Source organism: Rhinichthys klamathensis, unplaced genomic scaffold (genome assembly GCF_029890125.1).
Source record: "Rhinichthys klamathensis goyatoka isolate OS25496 unplaced genomic scaffold, OSU_Roscu_1.1 h1tg000111l_1, whole genome shotgun sequence".
NCBI classification, from domain to species: domain Eukaryota; kingdom Metazoa; phylum Chordata; class Actinopteri; order Cypriniformes; family Leuciscidae; genus Rhinichthys; species Rhinichthys klamathensis.
The window spans coordinates 12,928,607-12,956,248 of record NW_026606649.1 but is presented as its reverse complement, the minus strand read 5'-3'; the positions used below and the strand labels follow the sequence as shown (position 1 = coordinate 12,956,248).

The 27,642-nt window shown below is 36.3% G+C and overlaps 1 protein-coding gene across 4 annotated transcripts; it reads left to right on the top strand.

Annotated features, from left to right (window-relative positions):
* Positions 1-218: 218 nt before the first annotated feature.
* On the top strand, positions 219-25,804 carry eya3 (EYA transcriptional coactivator and phosphatase 3). 4 transcript variants are annotated; one of them, XM_056254537.1, is made up of 18 exons: positions 219-330; positions 5,128-5,251; positions 5,830-5,879; positions 8,225-8,328; positions 12,983-13,066; positions 13,169-13,235; positions 15,422-15,531; positions 16,134-16,213; positions 16,813-16,993; positions 17,790-17,959; positions 19,995-20,078; positions 20,195-20,284; positions 20,365-20,423; positions 20,595-20,755; positions 23,208-23,322; positions 24,058-24,179; positions 24,769-24,869; positions 25,716-25,804. In XM_056254537.1, the coding sequence occupies exons 2-18, from the start codon at positions 5,219-5,221 to the stop codon at positions 25,794-25,796; spliced, it is 1,692 nt and encodes a 563-aa protein (XP_056110512.1). In that variant the 5' UTR covers positions 219-330; positions 5,128-5,218; the 3' UTR covers positions 25,797-25,804. The 4 variants fall into 4 exon arrangements, with proteins under 4 accessions (XP_056110512.1, XP_056110510.1, XP_056110511.1 ...); XM_056254535.1 differs by having other exon boundaries at positions 13,166-13,235; XM_056254536.1 differs by having other exon boundaries at positions 12,980-13,066.
* The last annotated feature ends 1,838 nt before the right edge of the window (positions 25,805-27,642 follow it).

The following is a 27,642-nucleotide window of genomic DNA, read 5'->3' as shown; positions in this document are numbered from 1 at the left end:
TATAACTTTAATTAAACTGCATTTTATATATGATGCTCTGGGGGAGCTTACAAAGTAAAGTCTAACCCCTATCTCTATGATAGTTTACGAAGCAGTAGTGACAGAAATGCTTACCTCAGCAGAGTCAGCAGCACTCAGCAGTAATCACATTTTTGCAAGGGTTTACCGTTTTGTAATTCGAAGGAGCGCTTGTCGTTTCTGCGCATGCGCGTCGGGAATTGTAGCGACTTCCTGCCAAATAGTTGTCCCTAACAACACACGGCGCCCCACCGAGGGAATTTCAGTTCAAGGAAACATAAAGTTTCCTCGAAAGTAGCACTTGGTGAGATGGTAAGAGTTTCTTTCCCATTTGTGTGTCATGCACTGTGAATTTGAGTGCTTTAATGAGCGGTTTAGTCTGAAATGGTAAGGTCAGTGAGCCGCGAGCTAAATAACACACGTTGGCTAACTGCTCAAACTGTGCTAAACGCTACATGAACACAGCGACCACTGGAAAACAGTTTATGTTTCTCCTCCTATAGTATGTGCGCCAGCAGTGATAACGTTATGCGTGTTTCCGAACATGGCCACATTTAACATGTGTGGTATGTGGACATCTCCGGTGAAATAGACACAGTTTTGGAGAGAAACACAGATCTCAAATCCTTTTGATCTTCCTACCTAGGCAGCACTTTTCGGCGTCATGGGAGCAAAGCGTTGTTTTTGTAACGAAATACTAGAGTAAGATGTGAGATGTGTACTAGGCATAACAGTGTGCTGACAGTACACAATAACGTTACAACATAAACCTATCAAACAAAACACAATAGCAGGAGGATCACAATGCCAGGAGGCTTAGCTAAGTAATGTAAGTTTAAAGACATCCTCAACAACATACACTAAACACACAGGACTGACACTGATCAGCCATCCTTGAGTCAGTCCTGTGTGTTTAGTGTATGTTGAGGATGTCTTTAAACTTAACGTTACAACATTACTTAGCTAAGCCTCCTGGCATTGTGATCCTCCTGCTATTGTGTTTTGTTTGATAGGTTTATGCCGTAACGTTATTGTGTACTGTCAGCACACTGTTATGCCTAGTACGGATACACCAGCTCCTGCAGTCTAAGGATTCTAGCTGAGCTGATCTATATATTTATATCTGACATGGGTGTTTTTCAAACTAAAACTATGTATAGCCTTAACGGGCCTACATAAAAACAAGATTCAAAAATACTAATTGCCTTTTGTCATAATTTCTAAATGCAGGGGAAGTTATAACATTGAATTTTTTATTTTTTATTTTAGGTCAAGTAAGATTTTCTTTTTGTAATAAGAAAATGAAAATAAACCATAAAACCATTTATAATGTTACAAAAAAAATCTATTTCAAATAAATGATTTTATTCATCAAATAATCCTAACAAAAATGCATCACGGTTTTCACAAAAAATATTAACCAGCACAACTGTTTTCAACATTGACAATAATAAGAAATGTTTCTTGAGCAGAAAATCAGCATATTAAAATGATTTCTGTCTGAAGGATTATGTGACTCTGAAGACTGGAGTAATGCCTGCTGAAAATTTAGGAATAACTAATCACAGGAATATATTACTTTAAAAAATATATATTCAATTTTAGTATATAAAAATTTATTTGATCAAATAAATAACACATGACAAAAATGTTACTGATCACAAAAGGTATTGTAATTACTTTCTATTTTAGTTAAGTCATATTATGCCTTTGAAATAGAGTGGTGCAGGACATCACTTTGTTGGCCAAAACACATTTAGCACTTCGGTTTCCATCGTCCCGAAATCAATGGGTTTGTTTGAATGGGGTTTTGGTTAAATGGCTGAAATAGCCATCTGGGTAATTGGCCGAAAAAATTAACTCAGTCCGCTTTTACAGCATCATTATGGTTATAATTGTGCTCTAACAAACTATTCTAACTCAAATGTTCTGGGAAAATGTTTTTAGATAAAATCTGAAAGCGTTGTCAGAAGCTTAGTGATGGTGACGACGTTCAATTCAAGACGTTGAATTCCTTTTATTTGTATTTAGCCTTCATACAAACAAGAAATGTAAAATCATCATCAAATAAACTCAAGACTCTCAACTTATTAATTATCTAATATCTTTAACTTTAAACTATAAAATAGGCTAATTATATTTTTATAGATTGAAAGAAAAGTTGTTCAGCCAGGATAAAGAATATGAAAAGTGCTCAGAGTTGCAGAAAAAAAGTGATCAACAAAAAAACCCACTTGTTGCTGGGGCAGGGACATAAGTTTATGCACAACTTTTGTTTCAACTGGATTGAATTCATTCCGATTGATGAATCTGAATGTAGTGTTTACATGAACGTTAAACATGTGATCGGGTTGATGTGTGCGTTTGTCACAAGCTTCAAATCGGAATAGATTTTTTAAACATGCGCACACACTGTACAAATATACAGAGTTTCCCGCTGTTTGCGCATAATAACCACCATTCTCCTACATTGGTTCTTTATTTGTTTTAAACAGCAGACTTAATATATTCTGGTCATAATTTGAAGACAATGAACATGAACCGTTGTACCTTGCTGCTTAAATTTATCATGCAGTAAAAATGCCCCTACCCGCGCCCAAAACCAGTCGTCTGTGAATAAGAATACGAAAGAACAAGGACTGGTGGGATGTTGTCCTGCTCCACTTCATGGACACTGAGTGAAAAGAGAATTTTAGAATGACGGGAAATTTCAGTCGGATCGAGCTCAATCGGATCGATTAAAGGGATACTCATTCATTTTTGGGTGGAGTATCCCTTTAAGGTGTTAACATGAAGGCTTTTCAGTCAGATTGAGCTGTCAATCCGATTACTAATGGATTATTTGGTTGCATGTAAACGTAACATAGTATATTGAAATACATGAAATGTGTTTAAAAATCATATCACTGTTTTTGAGAAATATTATATTGTGATATAGCCTATATTGATATTGAATTATTGTCCAGCCCTAGCCAGGATACTATGTGACGTCATACCTGCACCACTCTATGCTTTTAATAATTGAACTTGTTAAATTAATTAATTATTTACTTGAATTAATTGTAGATAGCAAACTATTTAAATTAAGTGGACTCCTGCATCTGTATTTTATACATGCATAAGTAAATGTTTATGTGAACATTGACTTTGCTTGCAGATGTATTAAAAACTAGGAGCCTGAAGCTGAAGTTTAATGTCTGATGCTTTTGTATGTAGAGAACTTACTAAGTTCACCCAACATTTAAAATTCACAACAAAGATATTTTTAATGAAATCTGCAAGCTTTTTGTCCCTCTATTGACAGCCTATGCAACTACCACTTTCAAGCCCAAGAATAGTAGTAAAGATACATAATTAAATAATCCAAGTGGTTTAACTTCAATTTAATGAAGTGAGACGAGTGCTTTGTTTGCGGGAAAAACAAACATAATTTGCTACTTTATTTACAAAATAATAATCTCCAATGCGCGTTTACGTAACAACGTCTGCTCTTCACATGCATGTGTCATGGTGCTCTCGTGAACACATGTGTGCATGTGTGTTGTGCTCACGTGACGTGATCTCTCGTGCTCTCGAATATTGTTGACGTCAACAATATTCATTGTTCAATGATAATTATATAGAAAAAAAATTATTTGACTAAATAGTAATTATTGCCAATTAAATTAAAATGCTTAATACAAGTATAATAGAGTAAAATGTTGGTAAAAATAAGTGTTTTCATACTTTTCACGAAATTAACACAAGGAAGAATTATATTAATAAGCTTTCCTCTATTTGCACTAATTATAACAACAATAATTAAAACATTTAATCATTAAAAAAAATGAATAAAATTTGGGTCAATTAATTGAATCCAATTCCCCCTTATGCCATTCCAAACATATAATGACATTTTTTGAAAATGTTTTGAAAAATGCTGAATGGTCACGTACACGACTTGTGTGGAACGATCCGAAGCTCTGCCTATTCAGCGCCAAGGCCAGAAGACGACATTGTAAAGTGTGACATTACAGTGCAATTTTATTGATGTGAATATTCTCTAGAAATAAAAATTCCTGATAAAGCAAAAACATTTTTTGTAACTTTATGTATTTGATTATTCTTTCTTATCAGGTTCTACAAAAAGTCTAGTCACAATCAATCACAACAATGTTTACAATCATAGATGATTCACAAATAATCAAAATAGTTTATAAAACATTATGCGATAAAATTTCTAATTGGAGCCTGTACACTGTCGGTTCTTGCACCCAACAACTCAACAAGATGAAATTTTAAGCTCCTTATATAGCTGAATCTGTGCTGGTTTGTATTGGCTGCCTCCAGCTTTCCCTTTGTTTTGCCTCTAGGTAACGCCGTGATGTAATTGTGACGCCGGCGCAAAAAAGGTCTATAGATGGTTGACCAAATTTCTACATTTATTTCAAAAAGTGTTTCAGATTTTTGGTTCTCTTGTCTTTCCATTTCCACATCACGTTCCTGGGACATTGGGCTGTACGTTGCAAAAGCATTGCTCAGGGCTTCACGTGTTTTCCTAAACATTGTAGTCCCATATTTACATGAATGACGCTTTGGTAAGCGTCTGCTAAATTGGCTCAAGTGTAAGTGAGCGTCTGACCTGCTTTTTCCCTTTCCTGCTTCATATACCAATTATATAAATGCAGTTTAAAGAAGACATGAGGTGAATAAAATTAGGTTAGATCTTATCCTCGCCCACCCTTTGGATGTGACAGCTTGCGCAGAAACACCTAATACCTTCTTGATATAATCAGGAAAGAATACAAGCTTCCTAGTTTTCACCAAATGTAGGATAGTAAACATGTAAGGAGAGGCGGACATCTAATCCAGGCATGTGCGCTGAAGAGTGGGAGGGTACGGGGGAAACATCTGGTGCTTTTGTGGGGCACCTCACGTGCCGGTGCCGAGCTCACCTGCCTCGAGGGTGAGAGTGGGATTAGGCCCCGCAAGCCCCACTTTTTCCCCTGACTTTCCCATGATGCTCAGCACCGTGACCGGTAACACAGACAAATGACAAGGATCAACCCCAGTGAGGTGGAGAGCATATATAAAGATGTCTCACAGTGTTGGCTTATGTCTTTCACGCAGGGCTTTGGCCAAAGCAGCAGCAGCAGCAACTGCAGAGACTGACGGCGCGGATTTACTTGGGTGGACAGTGAAGACGTCATCTTTCACAGCCATGAACGAGTCGCAAGAGGTTCCTGAGCTACCTGTGAGTACACTGCACTGATATCTTTCATATTATCCGTATGACTGAATTTGTTCAAAACACAAATTTCATCATTCATTTGAAAATCTATTTTTTCAAGCATTAAACTTTTTAAATGTAAATATAGCTGTTTATTAATATGTATTGTTATATTGTTTCACTTAATCACACCAGTACAGGAATGAAGAAAGATACATGCGTAGCTGAAAAATAGAATGAATTTCTTCTTGTTTGGCATCAAGACATTTATTTTAGGTGCATTTTAATCGCCTTTTAGCTTTTGTATTTCATTAAAAAATAGCCCTGCAGTCTGACAAAAAGGGAAATTGATGAGGACTTTTCTTGAGTGAACTGCTAAAAAGACTTGACTAGTCGACTTGTTGATTGCAAAATTTCTGTTTAACGTTAATGAAATCAGTCGTTGTGCAAGATTATGTAAAGCATGTCACACTACTGGATGCTTCTGTCACTGCATGAAATGCTTCACATTATTATGTCAAATGCCATCAGCCACTGTAAATAAACACGCTGACGTAATATATAAATGTATGCTCTTTTTCTCTGTTGTTTTGATTGAATAGACAAAGAAAGCTCGGCATGATCCAGAAGTGAATCAGGAGGGTGATTCACGGTAAGTTCATATGCATTTTCATTACAGTGTATGGTTCATTACATGTTTTCATATGCATTTTTATTATAGGGTGTGGTGTATTTCTTATTTGTATGTGTAGCCTCAGCCTGCATATAGGCTATAGCATACTAGTTAAAGGGATCATTAACCCAAAAATGAAAATTTGCTGTTAATTTACTCACCCTCAGGCCATCCAAGATGTAGGTGACTTTTTCTTCTTCAGTAGAACAGCAAATCTTTAATGTTATGAGACAGCGTTTTTTTTATCAGGACAAACTTTTAAGGACTTATTTATGGATCCAGATTTAAAAAAAAATTTTTTTAGCACAATTACATTTAAAGAATATTTTATAGAATTGTATTAATTTTGTATATTTATTTATTTTGGTGTTTTTCATTATATTGGACTTGTCATATGTTGTTAAATGTAGGGCTGTATTCAACCAAAGAAAATCTTGGTCGACTGAAGTCCTGACATTTTCGACTAAAAATCGACTAAAAATTACGTTAGGAAAAAAAAAACCTTAAATTAATTAGCTGCGCACAGTGCGCAGTACTTGGTAGCCTTGCTGTCCGCCTAAATGAATTATAAATAAACATAAAAAACTAGTAGGCTGTTTGCAGTATATTAAATCGTTTTTGACCGAATTATTTTGCACTGAAATAAGTCTGACACACGAGTCTGTCGGCTCTAACAGCGTTGCATCACGTGCACCTGCGCAATATCATAGCCTATGATTTCCGAAGATAGTACTATGTTGTCAACTAGTAATATCATCACACGAACTGTTGAGGAATATGCAACATAATTTAGACAATTATTTTTGTCATATGTTATAACTGTCAGAAACTATCATTTCAGCCGCTCTGTGCATGTCCTCGCACAGGCTGAACATAGGAGAGATCAGCTTCGCGGCTGAGACACGAATAGACTATAAACTTAAAGCTTTTACTCTTAATAAACACACTTTAATAAAAAAAAGAATATTTATTAAACAAACCAAGAGCAGAAACGAAATAAAGTGCATAACTGAAAAATAAAGCATCTTAGGCTCAAAACTAACACAAACAGTCGGCATAGCGCAATCGCGCATTAGGCTCCAAACAAAAAATAACAAAGTTAGGTTATCACACTAAAACATTGAAATATGCAAATTCTGATTTGTTCATATAGCCTACTCAAAACAGACAGGGCAAGCTAACGCAGACAAGTGAGCTTACCACTTTTAGATGATATGTCATGTTTGTCGTCGAGGTGTGGTTGCTTGCACACTTTGCATTCGACCTTTTTCCCGTTATCAATTTTAACAAAATGCTGCCACACTGTCGATTTCTTTGTTGTTGACATGTTAGAAGAGGACTGACTATTAAACGCTCTCACAATTAAATAAATAATATTCAGCATCAAACCTTATAGCCTACTTATCGTTCTCTCTTGGGTTGGGCTAATCCAAAAAAGGTGAAAACAAGGGGGTGTTCTGAAGACAGACTGTTACCTGTGAAACAAGGGTACTCTGAAAACACCCCCATTAGCAGTTAGTGCTTTCCACCTGATGAAATGAGCGCGCCTCAGCGCGGCAAAACCATTTTTTACAGTCTATGGGCAAAACTGATGAAATGAACGCGGGGAAAAAATCGACCAATCAGAATTTTGGTCGAACCAGAACGTATCGACCAATTAATCGACTAGGACAATACAGCCCTAGTTAAATGTTTAATTTGTATCTGCCATGTAATAGCCGGTGATGCTGATATGGCAATAAACTCAAATACTACTACTACTATTGAAACCTATTGGTCCTCTGTGATTCATATAATGCAAGTCAATAGGTGCCATCACTTTGAGATTCAAAAAAACATGCAGACAAAACAAAATTAATACCCGCGGTTCCTGACAATACAGTGAGGTCTTAAGAAGCGAAACAATTGGTCTATGCAAGAAACTGAACATTATTTACAACATTATTTTTTAAGGATTAGACTGCTAGGATGTGAACATGCTATTCTAAGCAGTACAGATACAAGGAACTGGATATAAGATCATAATCTTGCTCTATTACTGTTGTGCCCTTGAGTAATTAAGGGGAAAGAGAAAGAACAAAGAGTGTCTTGTCAGAGTAAAGCATGATGTCCTTTTGGATAATTGCCCTTCTTCAGTCAAAATTCATTATCTTTATCAAAATGTCAGAAAATATTTAGTTTTAGAACAGCTAGCTAGTCTTTTAGCCACTCATGTGAAATCTGGAAGCTGACAATTTTCAAACCAAAACTCAGAGGCTCATTTCATGTTGCATTGTTGTGTTGTGCAACAACAGGACAAATTTCTAAAAGTCATTCTTTTGCAGTGTGGTTGCTAATGACAGCAGTGACTCCCCAAACCGGGACGACTCAACTGCACAGTCAGAAGTCAATTCATATCCACCATCATCTGTTGCTCACTTGCACTTAAGTAAGTAGGTTTCTGCTTTAATTTTCATCATCTGAAATACTTTGTTTATTTTAGGGTGGTAAAAGATGCATGTGTGTGTATTGTGCAGGGCAATAATATCAAATATATTTCATTGATTGTTTATGGGGCTGTCTTGATAACCGCAATATTGTAATACCGCGATACTGTCAAGCCAGCCCAATAGCAGAGGAATGCAAGCAACCGCCGCAACCGTGATGTTCACGTTTTTTCATAATGCTATACACTTCATGCGTGTCTATTGATTGTTAAATAATTTAATAACAAGAGTGAAGAATGTAAAAAAAATCCATCTGACTAATTAAGACTCTGTGTACAATTGTGATTTGTACAGAGGCTCTGATGATTTGCACTAAACAAGCCTAAATAGGCAGTGAGTGAAAGAGAGATCGACTGAATGCGTGCCATTACCTGCGTCTGTCCTTCTTCAGGTTAAGTAATTTATTCGTGAAAAAAATACGTTTGCCATGTCCTGAGAGGAAAGCGATGTTTGTCATAGCTTCCATTTAATGTTTAAGGGTATTTCGCATGAATGGCTTCAATTAGTGCTGCACGATTAATCATATCGCAATCGCTATGTCAAAATAAATATGAAATAAATAAATGCATCATGTGTGGACATGACAACCCATTCTCTCTGAGAGCTGTTTTTCTACTCCGCTAATACAAAGAAGACCAGTCAGTTTCGGTTTAGGCAGTGGCATGTGTGGCGCGTATGGTTATGTCGTGACTTTCTCCAGTGTACAGCGCGGAGAACAGGTGAAGATGGATGCCGAAGAGACGGACACTGAACTGGTGGCCAGAAAAAAATTCTAGCTCTGTTATATGGCGATATTTTGGCTATTAGATAACCGACACTGAGCAGAGAGAACAGGGCTCAGTATGAGACTCATGCAATTTACACTTTTCACACGCTCTCACGCCACACATCAATTTTCTCACGCAGAGAAAAATCGCAAAGCCAAGAGGACACTCACAAGACAGAGCAGGTTACTTTTGATATTAAACAAATTCTCAGCTCTCAGATTCTGTCAATTTTATTACGAAATTCAAACAATAGCGTTTTGGCACTTGTAAATGTGACGTGACAGATCGTGGTCGTGAACCGAACATCTCTTACTCTTTACTAGTTAATAGTAAATAAACACGAATGAGCAATAGGTGTGTTGAAAGATATAGTACAACTTACCGAAATGTTTATGCCTCATACATAATATCGATCAATCAGTGTTTTTCAACTGCGGAAAGAGGTCAGTAACAGCTGGAGAACAATGTCACATAACGTTACATTTACCTCAGGAAAGCCATTTGATAGCACGTTAGTTGGCTAGACAAGTTATATTTAGAAAGGGGAGTATTTTGCTAAATATGTGCACTATATTAAATATTTATTATATTTTTACTTGTATCATTAAAATATTGTAACATTGTAATTACAGCCTAGTAAAAACCACATTATTTTGAGTTGTTATTTTTAACCTTTAATAATAATACCAGCTGACAGGGCTCTTGTCAAATATTATTTTTTTATTTTTTTATTGAGAAAAATTAACATGCATCTACTGTACCTAATATTTATCCAAATTAATCAATATGGAATCAAAATCGGAATCAAATCACAAGATTTGAATTGAAATCGTGAAATTTGTGTCAAGCAATAATAAAAACCGTAGCCAACCTGTCATTGTGTACCATGTAAACATTGTGACATGTTGTCACTAAACTTAACAAAATTCTGTTTAGTTACCAAATGTTTTGACAATCACAATACACATCCTGCTTAAATGCCCCTGTTTGTCTGGACAGAATGTTTAAAATATCTTATTTTCATGAGCATACTTGTTCTTATTTATTGTTCTATTTATTTTATACTATTGTACTATTGAGACAATAACAAGTTTGCAGTAATGCAAAGATGTCATTATTTAATTTGCTGTGCAATTTAAGTTGTTGCTAGTTTGAGTTGAGAAATACACATTTCAGCATTATCACTGTGTGTGCATTTTCCTTGAGAACCAAGCAAACTCATGAAACCATTTGTTTATTATATCGCAATCGTAATATTGACCTCAATAATCGCAATATGACATTTTCCCCAAATCGTGCACCCCTAGCTTCAATGCATTGAATTAATGCTCTGACTGACGGCCTGTCTAGAAAACGCAAAGCAGTGCTTATGCTGGATACTGTTGGGAAATATCAGCAGTCTTAGCCTCTCTTCCAGTCAGATTCGAGGATCGGAACTAACTATTCTACATATAACAATAGCCAAACAAGCTTATTGTCAGTCAGCTTCATGTTCTGTTTTGTTGACCCTTATTTTGACTTTCTGTTCTGTTTCCTTTAGTTCCTGTTTCCCCGTTTTGTTTAGATTCGATTTCATTGGTTACTGATTATGTCCTCATTTGTTGAAATAGTTGCGTATTAGTTTTACATACGCCTAGTTAGGGCTGGGTGATAAAACGGTATCGGTATTTATCGACGGTAAACCATTGTCGGTAACGATATAAAAATGTTCGATATAGCGCTCGATATTTTCATTAAAATGAGCGCGCATCGCCCGTAGATTTAGGGGCTGTTCACATATCGCGTCCAAAAACGCGTGTAAAGCACGGTTGTGCCGCTTTCTCCTCCTTTCCAAAGCACTTGTGCTATCATGGCGTCTGTCCTTGCTATGCAACCATGAACTGCGCTCTCCACATCATGTTGACTGAAGGTGCGTTCTTTTCGACCGTGATTCGTAAGTGGACCACCACAACGTTGCCCAACATCAAATGGCAAACGTAATGAACGAAAACTGCCGCTACTCATTATTTTGTGCTTCACGCTCAGTTTGGACCAATGTCAGTGCAGCGCGAGCCGATCTTGATCAAGCGACACTTGTTACTACAAAGCGCTAAGATCCAGTAAAGAAAGCATTTGAATTCGCCACAGAAGTAATAACATCACTGCAAGATCTAGTGAGATGCATTCAAATGTCTCCATTATTAATGGATCAAACTGCGCTGATGAGGAAACCAGGAGAAACTTTGTGCCGTGAATGAGCTAGTTATAGAAGGCTTTAAGTCCACAAATCAGCAACATTCACCATGGATTTAATGTAGTAACACTAACTGTAACCAGCAATAGTAAAATGCTTTCAAGTACGTCACATGTATCTTTTTTTCCAGCACTTCAAAACTCAAATATTATCATATTTTAAATGTTATTTTTAATGTGATGACCAAAACATTATTTGTTCATCCTTCAAATATTACCCCATTTATAAAACTAAAAGTTTCAAGATGTAGGAAAGCTTACACTTATTTAAAATTAATTTTTCTTTTAATAAATATTTTATTTAAAAAAATCAAGGAAATTTCTCTGCCATTTCTTTCTTTTTGCTGTATCAAAACGTACGGAACCGTGACACCACTGTTACGTTACGTAATTTTGTGAACCATTACACTTATTACAGATATGTTGATGTACCTCAAAGTTGCCTTGATTGCCTACACTTTTACATTGCACACATTTTGTAACATTTTATTTAAGTTCAAGAGTTTCTTTAACACTTACTTTTTTATCTTAACATAATGCATAAAGAAGATATTTTTGTTTACAGTTTATTTTGTTTTGGAATGCTAAAACTAATATAATTTGTTGTTTGCCTTAATAATGTGGATTAAAAAAAACATTGGTTTAAATTCAAACTTTTCAACTTGTCTTTAAAAAAAAGGTTATAAAAAATGTCAATAATTATCGATATCGTACGATATGAAACATTATATTGTGATAATTTTTTTAGCTATATAATATCGCACAGCCCTACGCCTAGTTTACTTTTCTTTTGTTCTACCCCTGTTTATATAGCCTTGTGTTTCAGTTGTTCTTTTTTACATTGTGTGGTTTGCATTATTCTCCTGTCTGTTCATTCAGAGAGTTTGGATTTTTAATAAAGCGGGTTTTATTTTTTGAATCTCAGTCTTTGTGCCTGCTGACCACATCGTAACACTTATAGCAAAAAAAGAAAAATAATCTTTAAAAAATGACGATAATATTGCAAATCACGCTATTGAGCCACTCAAAATTCACGCAAGGGAAATTCTTTCACCGCGACATCCCTAACCATTTACCAACATTGTGAATATTGCAATGATTTTAACACCTTTTTTTATTTGTCCATTAAGTATGAGAGTGATGGGACAGAATTCACATTTCTGATTTACACATCAGGAGCATTTTTTTTTTGCTGAGAATTCATTTTTCCAAAAAAATTTTGCATACTCATTTGAAAATCTATTTTTACAAGCTTTAAAGTTTTTAGTAAAGTACATGTAAATATTGCTGTTTGTTTATTACTATGTATTGTTATATTGGTTCATTTAAATTCTAAAATTATAGACTTAATCATAAATAAAAACAGTGTAAAAAACATACTTTGGTCATTTTTACTGTTTTGCTTCTTATATTACACATTTTAAAAATATTTTGTTGTTATATTTGCTTTATTGAATTGATGGTTCATCTGATTTACATAAAATAACACTTATGTTATTTTATTTTAGATAGATATTGAATATTAAACAACTCTAGTGCACCTACGTGCACGCATTTGACGTGCAAATATAATCCACCCCCTTAATGTCTCCAGCAGTGCCTGGAGGTCAAGATCAGTCAAATCAAGAGACGATTTCAAGATCCCAGGGCTGTGTCACAGAAAATGCATATACTCACAATGGTAAGGCCCATTTATTATATCAGGACAAGAGATACTGTCTTGCTCAGACATTGATTTAAAGCATAATGCACCATTGTTCCAAAACTCCGTTGTTAACAGCAGTGACGTGCAAAGACCTTACCACAACCACAGCCACTGAATATACCTCACAGATCTACCAAGGAAGCAAGTAAGTACTGAAAGTTATCTTAAAACGGGTTAGTAGTTTAAAAAAACAAAAAAATCAGTCATCTGTTTAATAAAACCTGAACTGAATAGTCAAGCATGTCATTTGGAATCAATATGGGATCATAATCGACCCTCTTTGCTTGCTTAAGAAATTTACTTATTGTGCATGTACATAATGCATCAATAATGTTGTTTCAATCCATGATAAGGTTGTTCTGTTATGTGATATATATACTGTATATATAGAAAGCAAATTTTAGGTGTAAAAAAGTTTAGGTCTAATGAAAATTAGGTGAAAGTTATGACTAGGGGTCATAACCAGGGTTTTTCCTGCATATTGAATTACGAGGCGGCCGCCTCCGTCAAATTTCGTGCCGCCTCCGGCTCTCGACAAAACTCGGATAGACAGTCACATACTCAGATACACTTTCTCCACCGTGACGGTTCTGTTGCGGGTTCCCGGCCTGTGTCCGGGTGGGCCAAGTAATAAAAACATTACATTCAAATTAATCGAGGGTGGATGACAGATATTATAATGCGCTGATTTTAATAAAGACACGGAACTCTCATCACGGTAAAACGCAACGATCGAGCGTCACTCTTTTACTTTCGTTTTCAACAACATAAAACCAATCAAGGAAAACTAATCAGGGCATTTAATACAGTAATTATTCAATGTAAATTATTTAATTTGATTGGTAACAGCCTAGTGTCTTATTATTCTGAATGAATGTATTGATTACATTTAAGGATATTTTTAATGAAAGATGGAGCATACATAAAATTAGAGGGAAAATGCCCTATTATAAAGGTATAAAAATTATTCTGATAAGAGATTTTGCCAACAGTGATGTAATGAAAGAAACATTGACAATTTAAGTTTGAAGGAGTAAAGCCTCTGTTTAGGCTATTAAGGAAATGTAATTTTGCCCAAAGAAGAACTTTTAATTTAAATAAATGTTCATTTTAAATCAGCCTACTTCCGTGTGATATTTTACCATATTATCATGCTTAACACTGAGAATTTGAATAATTGCAATGTGATGATCAGATGCAGATATCTAAATCAAAGAATATCATAGGTTCGAGCAGTTGGCGGGTGGATTATTTTTAACAGCGGATTCGAGTGACTCTTAAATGCACCAGATTAATGAATTTATCTTTAAAATGTACTAAATTTTCTTCCTGGGGGGGGGCATGCCCCCGGACCCCCCTAGAGGTACCGAGCTCCACCCACAAAAATACTGTGGGAAACACAGTAGGCTATATGATGGTCTATGAAAAATACAAATTAAATTATCTTATTATTAAAATACATGATCAGGATTTTACTGCCTCCACCTAGTTTTGAGCCAGGAAAAACCCTGGTAACGATACCCTCATGCACGATTCGCTACATATCACGATACTGAACTCACGATAGTCCAAGACGTATGGTAAAAGGTTAACAAAAAAATGTACTGTTGATTAAAATGCTAAATTTGGTATTACATTGGGGGGTGGAAATAAATAGGCTTGGACTCGGTGCTGGTAACCCAAAGCACAGGACAATGGTGACACCTGAATAAAAATATTCATGATTCTGAAGCTGAAAATACAGAATTATTTTAGAAGAATATGCTTTCACTCTGTTACCGACTAGATATATTTAAAATAATATAGGCCACTTTTTACTGGTAACATAAGACATTTGGCACTATCAGGACCCACAAATATTCCCCCATTGCATTATATACAATATATTCAACATTATATATAGTAGTTTAATACTGACACTAAAACCCTGTAAACTTTTTTTTCTTACACAGTAATTTTTATTTTGGTTGAAGTATGCGCAATACAGATTGCCACTTCCAATGACACATTTACATTTGTGTATTGCGATGTATTGTTACACCCCTAGTTATGACATTTTAATGAAAGTTTTTAAGCGCATTTGGTTTTCTTTAAAATAACATGCACAGATGAATTGTTCATAAGACCAGGAACATTATTAAGAAAGTAAATGGTGTCAGTTTTGAATGCATGTTGACTAAGCTCATGCCACATATTGAACAGACTGCGCCTTCATTTGTTTAAGTCAAATAAAATAAAATCGTCTACCCAGACTAAAGTCTATAGCAGCCTCTCTAAGTACAGTGGTGTTTTTGAATGTTCAGCTATTAACTCTCCTCCATTATTCTTCAGCACGGCTGTCACTGCATATGCCAGCCAAGGGGCTTTCCCCTCCCTGGGCCAGTCGACCGTATACAGCGGCTTTCCTCAGTCCGGCCAGACGTACGGACTGCCACCATTTGGTCTGTGCTTCACCCAGTTGCTGTCTGTGCTTTAATTCATCTGAACACTCATTCCACTTAAACTCTCACCCTGCATTCACACTGTACGCTGGCAGTCAGATCAGTTCACGTCTACATTACATCCAGTTCTTAACCTCCCTCTAATCACCACTTTCGTCTCTGCATCCCTTCTCTCCTCCACTCTTTGCCCTCTCTTGCGCCATCTATCCATGCACGGCCTCAGGCTCCATGTGGCCGGGCTTAAAGACCGAGTCGCGGCTGCCCGAGGCGCCCTCTGTTGGCCAGACGGGGTTTCTCAGCTTCAGCTCAGCCTATACTTCAACCCAACCCAACCAGATCCACTACTCCTACCCCAGCCAAGGCAAGCCTGCTACTGCTCTCTGTGTGTGTCTCTACACGCTCTCTGCGCCTCACAGCCTTATCATTACAGGACTTCTAAGGACAAAGATCTGTCCAGCTCCATCCGCCAAAACCTTTTCATTAACACTCATACAGCATTTCATTCAGAAATATTTATCATGATCGCCAATCATTTTTAGTACTGAGCTGTTTACTGCATGTCTTTTTGGCATCCTTTATAATAATAATTCTTCCCCATTCAGGTTCCTGTTTCACTACATCCAGTGTGTACACTAATATCCCCCCAGGAACTGCCGTGACCACAGCCACTGGCACACATCAGGTGAGTGTGGAGGAAGGAACTCAATTCTGGAAAGGACAGAGTAACTAATTTGAGGATGCTGTTGATGCATCTTGGATTAGATGGACACTTTATTTGACCTAAGTTGAAGTCATATTTTGTTATACTGGTTGTCTCACTTTAACTACAATTTCTGTAAGTCTGTAGATGCAATGCTCTGCTCATTTAGTTAGCTGAGGTATGTGGAGATGTCATGACTAATACATTATACAGTGTAGAACAAAGTTAAAAATGCAAAAACACGTTCTTGATCATGACATGTTACAATACATTTTTTTATGAAGTGATTAAAAAAAATAGAAAAAGAAAAAATAGATAGAAACGAATATATTATTTTTCTGAGAATAGATTCTCAGATTTCAAACAGTTAATTATCATTTCAACCAGTACATTTTGACAGACTTATTAGACTTCAGAAAAGTAGGTTGTTTAACATATGGAAATGAAAGCTTGAAACAATCAGTTTGCTTTGGTTACTTTTTGTTGAACAAACAATAACCATGATTTTAATTTATATGAATGCTGTATATTGTTTCTGAAGAGTGGTCGCATTTCTGATTTCCCCTTTTTATTTTTTTTAGGAGTTTTCAAATTACAACTCTCTTGGCCAGAGTCAGTTTTCCCAGTACTACGTTCCTCCTCCCAGTTACCTGTCCGCTGGGCTGCCCAGCAATGATAGAGATGGAGCAGGTGTAGTGGCACCTGGATATCCAGCCATTAAGACAGAAGGCAGTGCCTCTGCAAACTTGCCCAACACAACAGGTGTGTTTATCATTTTCTCTCTGAAATTTGCAGTAAACCTTTTCAATTTAAAACTTTCTATATACAAGTACTAGACTTTTTATAATTATATTAAATATAATTTATAATGGTGTCAGTATTTTTTTATTAAGAAAATATTTTTATTCAACATGGACACATTAAATTGATCATAAATTACAGTAAATAAACGTATAATGTTACAAAAGCTTTCTAATTCAAATAAATGCTGTTATTTTGAACTTTCTCATCATCAAAGAGTCTTGAAATAAAGATTTTCAACAAAAATATTAAGTAGCTGTAAACTGATAATAGTAAGAAATGTTTTTTGAGCAGCAAATCAGCATATTAGAATTATTTCTGAAGGATCATGTGACACCAAAGATTTGTCACCACAGGATTAAACGATTTAAAAATTGAATTAAAATAGAAAACAGTTATTTAAATTGTAATAATATTTTACAATATTATATATTATTGTTTGTACTATCTGTGATCAAGTAAATGCAGCCCTGGTGAGCTACAAAAGACAGATGTTTAAAAAAAACATTATAAACTATTTTAATAAAGTTTAATTAATATATGAATTCATTCATATAATGATTTGAATATAAATAATAATAATGATTTGAATGTAAATAATAATAATAATTTCAATAGTAATTTTTAAGTTTTAATAGTAAATGCAAGCAAAAATGTTGCTCTGTACAGGTCCTTGTCTAGATCATTTTGTCATTGTGAATGCCCCTAATTCTTCTCTGGCTCTCACTGCTGTTCATATTTATGCTCATTCCTCCAGATGCATCCCCAGGTGTGACGCTCCCAACTGGTGTGGCTCTGCCTGCTGGGATGGCCCTTCCCACAGGAGCACAAGACCAGGACGAGCCCAACCGCAAAAACCCTCCTAGCAAAGCTAAAGGCAAAGCCAAGAAACCAGACGGTTCCCAGTCCACAGACAATGACCTTGAGGTAATGCAGCAGCCTGCATAGTTTTAGAGACATATTCTAACCTCTAAAAAGGTATGCCCATGTCGAAACTAAATAGAAACCCCTTGCAACAGCGCTGAAAATTTAACTTTTACTTGCATTGCATTCTGACACAGTAAAGGTTTAGTTCACCCAAAAATCAGTCCCTCCAGAAAAACGCGATTATGCGACCGCTGAATTCAATGCATAATCAGCCAAAGTCCGCATATTTATGCGGGGGTCGCATTTTTCAAATACTCCGCAATTTCGCCGCATAAATTGCTGATTTCCGTGCAAAATGTGCAGGGCTTGCATGATTTCATAACCTCCGCATTTTCGCCGCAAAAAAGTCACATATATCTTAGCAGAAAGTTGGAAAATGTTGCGTTTGCTTCACACAAGAGCAGCCATTTCCCCCTGCTGCCATGGGAACGTTATGAAGTGACTTAATTACGCGACGTGAACATCATCGAAAAGCTGTAAAACAGGAGCACACTTTATTTTTAAAGATTTCATTTATTCATTTTTACTGAAGTTGTAGCATATAACTCTAGTAAAGCTACAGAACTTGTTTGACTCATCAATGTTTTGTAAGTTTGATGTGTTTATTAAGGTCTTGTAACGCGTTGTGTCGGGAAGAAAAATAGGGATAGCTCACAGCTGAAGTTATTGCAGAGGCCAGACAGACTCACGGAGGCGATTGGCATCTCACAACTCGCACTTTATTCCCAAATCGAACTCGTAACTGTCTGTCACATGTTCAACCGTCCACATCGTTACTTAATAAACAAAATAAGATAAAAGAAGCAGCATCAAACAGAAATTACCCGCACACATGGGGTGTTCGAGGTGCATGGCACATACAATATAATACTGCAGACAGTTCAACAGGGAGCGCGCAGCTCTTAAAGGGGCCACACCTTATTTCTACTCGTTACAGTCTGAAATAAAACAAGATGAGAAATTAAATATTTCCAGCACTTTCTGTGATGTAGTATGCTTGCTTATCATAGGAAGTAATAAGAAAGGACTCTTTACATTAAGGTAGTAGCCTAGTGAGAACACGGTGTTGGCGGAATCACTTTATTTTCTCTGTTTAATCAAACCTTCACCAATCATCAAAGTTCCCGCAATTTTTGCATGTTCCCGCAATTTCATCGCAAAAAATTGCATAAATATCCTGCATATTCCATCGCATTTTTAAAGAAAACGGGCCGCGTAATCAAGGATTTTTGCCCGCAACAATCACAAAAAAACTCCGCGTTTTTCTGGAAGGACTGAAAAATGAAAATTCTGTCATTTACTCACCCTCAAGTTGCTCCAAACCTGTATGTATTTATTTCTTCTGCTGAACACTAAAGAAGATATTTTGAAGAATATGGGTGTTGCAAACTCTTGTGGTCTAGGGTTAAAAAGTAACATTGAGATTATGATTTAGAGTGATGGTGATGGCAAGAGACAACACGAAACGAAGTAATGCAAAAGGAAAGTAATTTATTATACATAAGTGAAAATAACTACAACAAAATGTGGGTAATAATAATGATAATGAACATAAACTAAATATTTACAGATCAAAGAAATATCAGATAAATTAGTAAACCCAAGAGAAACAGGGATGCAATTAGTGACGCCAAAGAAAAGAACAGAAAAAAAAACTGTAATTTAATCTCTAACCAATCAATTGATGGCCCCCATTGACTAGTATAGTATGGGGGAAAAACACCATGGAAGTCAATGGGTTTCATCAATTATTTGGTTACCGCCATTCTTCAAAATATATTATTTTGTGTTCAGCAGAAGAAAGAAATTCATACAGGTTTGGAACAACAGGAGGGTGAGTAAATTATGACAGAATTTTCATTTTTGGATGAACCATCCCTTTAAATTGAGCTTGCTTAGCTAAACAGAGGGTCAGCTTTACAATTTATTTATATTTGCTGAATGTACAAAATAAAGTGATTAATCATGAGGTGAACATAATGGATTAGGCAACAGCCAAGTGCAGCAAACATGACAAGTATTTTTCTTTTCTCAGCGTATCTTCTTGTGGGATCTGGATGAAACCATTATCATTTTCCACTCTCTTCTTACTGGTTCATTTGCACAGAAGTTTGGCAAGGTACAGCAAATTGCTTTTTTTGTAATCTTAAAGGTATTTGCAGTTGATTTGTTGATCTTCTGTTATTTTCTCTTTTCACATTCTTGTTGTTTTCTGGGATGGTTTTATTTATTCAGGACCCAGCAACAGTTCTCAATCTGGGTCTTCAGATGGAGGAGTTGATCTTTGAGCTTGCAGACACGCATCTCTTTTTCAATGATCTGGAGGTAAGTGTAGCGGAACACAAGGGTCAGTTTGCTGTCTGTTAGGTTCATGAAAATAACATTTACCTCTGCTGTCAAAACAGGAATGTGATCAAGTCCATGTTGATGACGTTGCCTCAGACGACAATGGGCAGGATTTGAGGTAATGAAACTTGAGCTTTCCAGCAACTTCTTACACCAGCAAATTGCGTTTCACTTGTGTTTTGCTTATATCCTTAAAACACATTTTGCTGTTGTGTGAAAGCTCTTTTTTTGTAATAGTTTTTCGATTAGTCTATATTGTATCTATCTAATATTGATCATTCTGGCTTAGCAACTACAACTTCTCTAGCGATGGCTTTAGCGGGCCCAGTGTGGGCGGTGGTCCGGGTTCCACTGCAGCGGTACAGGGAGGAGTAGAGTGGATGCGTAAGCTGGCTTTCAGATATCGCCGTCTCAAAGAGATCTACAATGGATTCCAAGGGAATGTGGGAGGTGAGAGTGTGTCTCGTATCTCTATTTCAAACCCCGCTGCATGTTCACACAGGCAGGGTCCTCGCATGTACTTCAAACTTCTTAAATTAGGTTTTATCATTATCTTAATCCTCTGGGGTCTGAGGTGTTTTCTGGGCCCTGGAGGTGTTCTGACATGCTCTGATATTTATGCTTTTTTCTGATACTTGTGACATTTTCATGGCTAAAGTCTGATTACACTGTATTCAGCACAAACTCTGCTACAATAATATTTCAGCAGCATGTATGTAAAAGTTTTTAGTTTTGAGATAATGACGTTTATGCGTGGTTTGTGAAAAAAACAAAAAAAAATTGTCACTGAAATAAGGTCATGAAACTCATACCAAGTATTTCTTCACAAGACTTTTGAAAATTGTATCACATAGCCTAGAATATTTGCTTCAAAAGTATGTGAAAATCATCCTGATTACGCATTCAGATAAGTCAATAAAGTCTTGTATGACTTTGTATGACGTGTTTTGTGTAAGAAAGCTTTATGCGGGGAGGCGTTAACCAACCATTAATATTGATGGGTTTGACACCTGAGAAAGACAAAGACCCTCCCCTAATGGCCCTATTAGGTGCTATCAGGCCCTATCATTAGGAGCCTTGCACAAAGCATGAAATTTAAAAAATAATGGCTTTTAGATTGTTTGGATTTATTTACAACACAACGTAATCCAAAGATACACAACAAAGATTTTTCACTTAACCATGTTCATGTACAGAGTCTCCTGTGAATGTTGAAGTCAGCAGGACTCATCAGTGGGGCATCTGGTCCCTGTAAAAAAATAAAATAAACACCTGTGAACATGCTGATATCAAGAGAAACTATAGGGCTGCACGATTTTGGGAATACATTTTAGATTTTTCTGGTTAAAATTATTATTAAATATATATAAAAACACCAAGTTTGCTGTGCATTTGTTATAGCCTATGTGTAGGGCTGCATAAAATAATAACAGATAGATAGCAGGCAGCCTATATATCGTTAAAAAGTACACTTCAGTAACACTACACTAGACAAAAATATATGGATTATCATGTTACTTCCAACATTGGCATTCGTTATGAAATGAGATTGGAGAAAAACACGAAGCCTAATGTTTGGCATGTTTTGCTTTTCAAAACCACAGCGCGTGCAGAGAACGTTTACTGAAGCGATCGAGCTGCTCCAAACTATGAAACAGTATTCTTACCATATTATGAAACATTATTCTTACCATATTATACATATCTACGTCTGAGCAGATATACACAAACACAGTATTTAACAGTAAACACGGGTCTAAACATTATAATATTCACCATTGAAGAATAAGCCTTCTTTATATCATGCTGTGCTTAATTATCGAAGATAAAAACATTCTTGTGTGTACATGTATATTCATTTAGCATTAGGCTTCATGTACTCCAATCTCATTTCATAACATTTTAGTCTAGCACCAGTTTAACTAGTAGCTACAATATAAAGTATATACAACCATAAGACGTTTATTATGTATCTTACCTTAAAAATCGTTCTCATAATCAAATCGTGTTCTTCTAATTCTTCTGTGGCAAATCCAAGGTGCACAGACCAAACACTTCCAAACTCAACGAAAAGCAGAGCAGGGCTGAATAAGCTATGTGAATAAGTCGCGATTCTTTGCTTAGAGGTGATGGGGGCGGTAACAGCTCTGCGTTCCTCCGCGTGGATCATTTGAATTTGAACAGCTCGCACGCGCGTGGGCGGGGTCACATTAGAGTCAATGAGCTCGGGCTGAAGAAACTGTACATGTCGTTGCTTTCATACGAATTACTTAAACAGAGAATATTTGTTTTTGGTATGATTTACATCATTTAAAAATGGAGACTTAAAGCTTTGTAAAGACATAACTCTCACGTGTGGGTGGCAAGTATTTGCTGAGTTACAAATCATTTTATGTCGCGTTTCAGAATGAACTTTACATTGAGAGAGACGACAGAACGCGCATCATGTTTATTTTCTTTATTTTACGAAAAACACAACATTTTGTTTTTATTATTAGTGTACACAAATAAAAGTAAACATTTAACAGTTTTGAATGATGTATAACACTTGCCTGTATCACAAAAATCGACAGAGTTATTTGAGTCTCTTTTGCACTGATAAGAAAAAAAGTGAGCTGGCAATACCGCTGACCCCAGGGGGTTTAAATATCTCTAAATGGTATGAGAAAAGTCGGCACTAAATCTAGTCGGCACTATCAACTTTTAGGACTAAGGAGAGTATACTAATCTAATTTTGATTTTCTTATATTCATTTTTTGTATTTCTCGACATGTGATATTATATTATATTTCAAGACATGTGATATTATATTATACAAAGTCCAGTAGTATCTTTAAATTACTGCATGTTATATATATATTATAATATAATTTGTTTTAATTTCAACATTGCTGTTTTTTAGGTCTGCTGAGCCCAATGAAGAGAGACCTACTGCTCAGGCTTCGCTCAGAGATTGAGACCGTTACAGATGCTTGGCGGAGCACTGCCCTCAAATCTCTCTTGCTTGTACAGTCAAGGTAAGATTCACTAAACCTGCATCTAGGGCTGGGCAAAAAAATAGATTTTTCAATTACCGTATTGTTCAGAATATAAATGTTTTCTTTTCTTAGAAATGCATCTGAAAATATGGTCCTCTTATATTCAGGGTCTAGACCTTTACTTGTCAATTATACACAGGCCGCAACAATAAGGAGCGCAAGAAGTCAGGCAGGGGAACCAGCAACTAAGGAGAGGTTATGATGCCTGGGAACCATGGAAACAGGGGGGAGGCATCACGATGTTTAGCCGATGCCGTCTAAACATCGCGATGTCTGTCAGCCATCACGATGATATCGTCCATCGGCCCAACCCTAAACATAATCCATCTCCGTTTCCCAAAAGCGTCGCAATCCTAAGTAGATCGTAGAGCCTTTGCCACCAATGGTCTCTACGATCAACTTACTATTTGTATTAAATCTATATTCATTGAATCAAATCGAGAACCACATCGATATTCGAAGATAAATAGAATTGAATTGATTGACCTGGAATTAAATTGAATCAGGACATCTGTACCTATTACCCATTCCTATTGCATCTGTCTCTGTTCTCAGAGCATGCATGATTTACAGGAAATCATCAGATCCGCCTCTAGGCATTAAACACTGTGTGAAGTGCTAGAGCAACATGCTAAACCGGTTTCTCTGTGCGGATATGTCGGCTTAAATCAATGTAGTGTACAACGCTAACATTGGCTAATTGTTTGTTCACAGGGGCAGATGTATGAATATTCTGGTCACCACCACTCAGCTAGTTCCTGCTTTAGCTAAAGTGCTTCTCTATGGACTGGGTGACGTCTTTCCCATCGAGAACATCTACAGTGCTACTAAAATAGGTAACCGTTTTGGTTTACCAAAAATAAAAATTCAGACCCTCATGTCATTCCAAAGCCTGATGGTCCACACTTGCAGAACACAAAAGGAGAATATTGAAGATTAAAAAATTGTTTAAACTGCTGTTTTTTCTATACAGTCACCAGGGGCTGTTAAGCTCCAAAAATGTAAACTAAACTACAACCGTATAGACCTTCAGCTGTCAAAACTTTGAAAATAAACATTTCCACATACTAACATTTGACAAAAAAAAATCTGTTGGAATAATAATACATCACCATAGACCATAAGATGTCTTACGTAGACTTGGAATGAAGGTTTAGCTCATTTTGGAGCTTTCATCCACTTTCATCATTATATAGAAGAGTAGTGACAATATTCTTTGAAAATTCACCTTTTGTTTCAGGGTATGAAAAGTCATATGGTTTTGAACAACCATGAGGGTTAATAAATGATTCCAGTATGTTCATTTTAAACATCCTTTCCTTTTAAAATCATTGGTATGAAACTGAAACTGAGCACAAGCGTAAATTTACACATGGTATATCTAACATTTGTTAGAGTAACGCTGAATGACTCGTTTGTTAACAGGAAAAGAGAGTTGCTTTGAACGCATCATCGCTCGCTTTGGGAAGAAAGTGACCTATGTTGTTATAGGGGACGGCCGTGATGAAGAGTTTGCAGCAAAGCAGGTACAATACCAGCATTTGGACATACAGTATACATAATCCTGTCAACGTGATCACATCACAATATAATACCTCATATTATGCAATTGCAAGAGATTCCTAATGATACTGCTATTCAGGTGTTTCCAAACTCTTTTTTTCTTTCAAACTCTATGATCTAAATTATTTACTTAAAGTATACCCTGAGGTACACTACCGTTCAAATGTTTGGAGTCAGTAAGATGTATTTGAAAAGTCCATTATGATCACCAAAGCAGCATTTATTTGATAACAAAAATTCATTAAAACAGTTGTTATAAAACTGTTTTAAATAACTGTTTTCTCTTTGAATATATTTTAAAATGTAATTTATTCGTGTGATGGCAAAGCTTAATTTTCAGCATCATTACTCCAGTCCTCAGTGTCACATGATGCTTCAGAAATGATTCTAATATGATGATTTGCTGCTCAAGAAACATTTCTTACTATCATGGTTGAAACTGTTGTGCTGCCTCATATTTTTGTGGAAACCGTTATACTTTTTTTTTCAGGATTCTGTTCAAAAGAACAGCATTTATTTGGAATAGAAAACTTTTTGACATTTTAACATTATGAATGTCTGTAATGCCGTTTGATGCATGTGTGCTAAATGAAAGTATTAATTTTTTCCCCAAAAAATCTTACTGACCCCAAACTTTTGAATGCTAGTGAATTGTCATGTTTTGACTCTCCCAGTTCAATAGACCTGACACAGTTTCACAAGTGTTGCTTTTTTGTATTGATTTTACATTTAATACATTTTATTGGGCAATTCTCTCAAATTTATTCTACGTATTTGTAATCTAACAAGTTTGCACTATCACTGTTTAGCACAACATGCCATTTTGGCGAATCTCTTCACATGGAGACCTGATTTCCCTTCACCAAGCTCTGGAACTGGACTTCTTATAGATTGAGTTGGAGCTAAGACAAGGATCTCTGTTTGCACCCATCAGCAATCCCATCCACCCATCCTTATCCATCGCATCAGTGGAGCAGCTGAAGTAGAGTCTGGAAAATTAGCGTTCATAGACAAGAACTCAAGAAGATCTGAGACACGACACGATCTCAAAAGCCCTCCACTCCCTCAATGGCAGCTATCCTCCCCCTAGGTTGAACCTTGCACTGGGACAACACCACCGTATGTGCGGAAAAGAGGAAAACACTGTCTCCCATTCTCACTGCATCTTTCTCTTGGAAAAAGGATGTAGCTTTACCATCTTCAACGTAACTGGATTCGCCAAAGGAAAAAAACATGACCAAATGTCTGCACTGACACAGAAACTTAGGAGTGAACTTAGTTCTCTTTTCTTTTTTTCAAACTTTTTAAAGGGCTTTAAAGTCATTTTGATTTGCGCTCATTCCAAAGGTCAGGATATTGGTTCTTATGAGATGGCAGGTTACATGCTTTTAGACGACTCCAAGAAATTATGCATTTTTTTTTCAGTTCTTAAAGCGGATCACTGACCCGTTTAATATCTGTCTTCAGATGGTACCTACAGGGTTTAGCATAGATCACATTTCATTGTTACTGTATGTGTATGAATTTTCCTCAGTTCCAGGGGTCTGCATGCATTTTTACCCTTCATACACACTTAATTTCTGCTTTAAATTTGGCAATATTATAAATTAGAGAGTGACTAAGGGAAACCATAGTTCTTTAAGTATATTTTGTTCCTTTTTCTTGAAAGAATTAATCACACGAAAATGAGAATTGTCATCTTTTGCGTTTCCTTTGTTCCGAACCTGTTTGATTGACTTTTTTTTGTGAAGCACAAAAGGAGAATGTTTACGCTGCTCTTTTCCATAAACTGAAATTTCCCAAAATCACCATAAAATAACTAAAAGAAGTCAAATACGTCTACCATGTTATTTGATTGAAGTCACGTGATGAGCAACCTGCCTAAATCTTTTTTTATTTTATGAATGACTTAAGAGCTACAGCAAAGGGGAAGGCTGTTTGTGTATAACTTAAGTCTATTTCAGTTATGAGACTGAATCAACTGCTCAACTTGGTGTGACGTTTCTTTCCCTGCTGTGTTTGTATGAACAAATTCAATTGAGATTTCAGAGCTATGACAGAGGGGAGGATTTTCAATAAATGGCTTACTAAATTTGAGGCTTTTTTTGATGACTTTTGGATTGCAGAAGCAAAATCCCTACTCCCTTTAATTAAATGGAAAAGAGCAGCAGAACTCCTCCTGTTTTGCGTTCCACAGAAGAAAGTTATATAGGTTCGAATCGACATGAGGATAAGTAAATGATGAGAATTTTGAACACCTATCCATATAAAGGTGTTGTTTTGAGGGAAACTTAAGCTCCTGGAAGTAAACGTCCCATTAGAAATATATCTGTTAAATGTCTATAATGCAATTACGAGCCACATGAACTAATTGCATTCTTGTCCCCTGAGACAAGTCGTGTGGCTGAGTGGGATTTTGTAATATTACCTCTTGCATAAAGCCAAAATTACCCATGGATTTGAAGCTACGGGGCCCCAGCCTGTGACCTTTTTCTTTCGTTCATACGTGTTTGGGAGAACAACTGTGTGATAGTGTGCAATACATTTCTGATCAGTGATAAATGATTGTTTCAATTATGGTTGAAGGTGGTTTTACGAGCAGCTTGGGTTTAATATTCCCGGCCGCTGTGAGATTGTTACTGAACATTACTGAGCCTGAAGAAAAAGCATTTTTACTCAAGCAGCTTTGACAATTAAGAATGTGTACTCTTCATTTGTTTGCGTAGATGTTGCGTG